Below are 1042 nucleotides of genomic sequence, written 5' to 3' on the forward strand. Positions count from 1 at the left end.
AGTGAGGGATTACATGTATGTGCCACCTCAACCAGCTTTCTGGATACTCTTGAGTGTACATTTGCAAGACTGGGAAGAAGAATAAAAGTTAAGAACAATTGAATTTTGTACAAGTGGTGGAATGACGAATGATTTTGTTTGTGTTTTTGTTTGTGACTTGGAACTCAAGTGTACAGTTGACAATTTAAATATTTTTTCATGTTTATTTTATAATACCTTAGGAAGACTTATAGGAGGCTTTATTGTCACAACAGCAAATAACGGAGGCATTACTATGGCACTATAGACTTAAACTGTTCTTTCAGTACATTTATACACACTAGGCAAAGTTCTGGAAAGCATTTGAGAGATTCTTTTATAAGAGTCTAGAACAACATTGCTCAGGTTGAGTATAAAATACTTTGTGTTGCTTGGCATGAACATGCCGTATTCTGCTTGGTTGTCCACTCTCAGTTCTTCCCTGATAGCACCTAAGGTATGAAGGGATTTCACACCATGCCTAAGATACGGGCAACCCACCAGCTACATGGCATGACAACTCTGCAGGCTGAACGGCAACCTTGATAATTATAAGGCCATGGATAATAGCCCCCAAGGGGTTCACATATCTTCTGGCAATGGGTGTAGCTTCGCCTACATTCTATACAGCAGATACCTTCATGGTCCAGTCTGGGATCAAATGTCATGCTTTCTCCTTCTTGCTGCTGTGAGATGAAAGAGAATGATTTGTATTTCCTTCATAATGAGAAGTTATCAACATGCATGTAATTGTAAATAAGATCCTGTTTTTCTTCACTATAAGAAATCAGCATAATCTGCTCTAAGGAGTTTTCATTCTTATATTTTGCCATTGTTCAAAATTCCTTCTGACATATGGCATTGTCAAAAAGTTGTGAGTTTTAGCCAGATGTTGTAGCACACACCTATCCATAATCCCAGCACTTGGGAAGCTGAGGTAGGAGGGTCACTGCAAGTCAGAGGCCAGCCTGTACTACAAAATGAGACCTGTCTCCAAAAAAAGAGAAAAAAAAGTTGTCGCTTA

At 38.9% G+C, this 1042-nt stretch overlaps 1 protein-coding gene across 2 annotated transcripts in view; it reads right to left on the bottom strand.

Moving 5' to 3' along the window:
- Positions 1-379: 379 nt before the first annotated feature.
- Positions 380-1042, bottom strand: part of Cnmd (chondromodulin) — a 23829-nt gene continuing 23166 nt past the window's right edge. Inside the window, exon 7 of one of the 2 annotated variants that reach the window (XM_010636936.2) lies at positions 380-701. In XM_010636936.2, the coding sequence (XP_010635238.1) occupies positions 489-701 (213 nt within the window). In that variant the 3' untranslated portion in view covers positions 380-488. Of the gene's footprint in view, positions 705-1042 lie in introns of both variants that reach the window. The other variant, XM_010636935.2, reaches the window with a different exon arrangement.

The sequence above is a fragment of the Fukomys damarensis genome, unplaced genomic scaffold (assembly GCF_012274545.1).
Source record: "Fukomys damarensis isolate Sample0158 unplaced genomic scaffold, DMR_v1.0_HiC HiC_scaffold_38, whole genome shotgun sequence".
NCBI classification, from domain to species: Eukaryota; Metazoa; Chordata; class Mammalia; order Rodentia; family Bathyergidae; genus Fukomys; species Fukomys damarensis.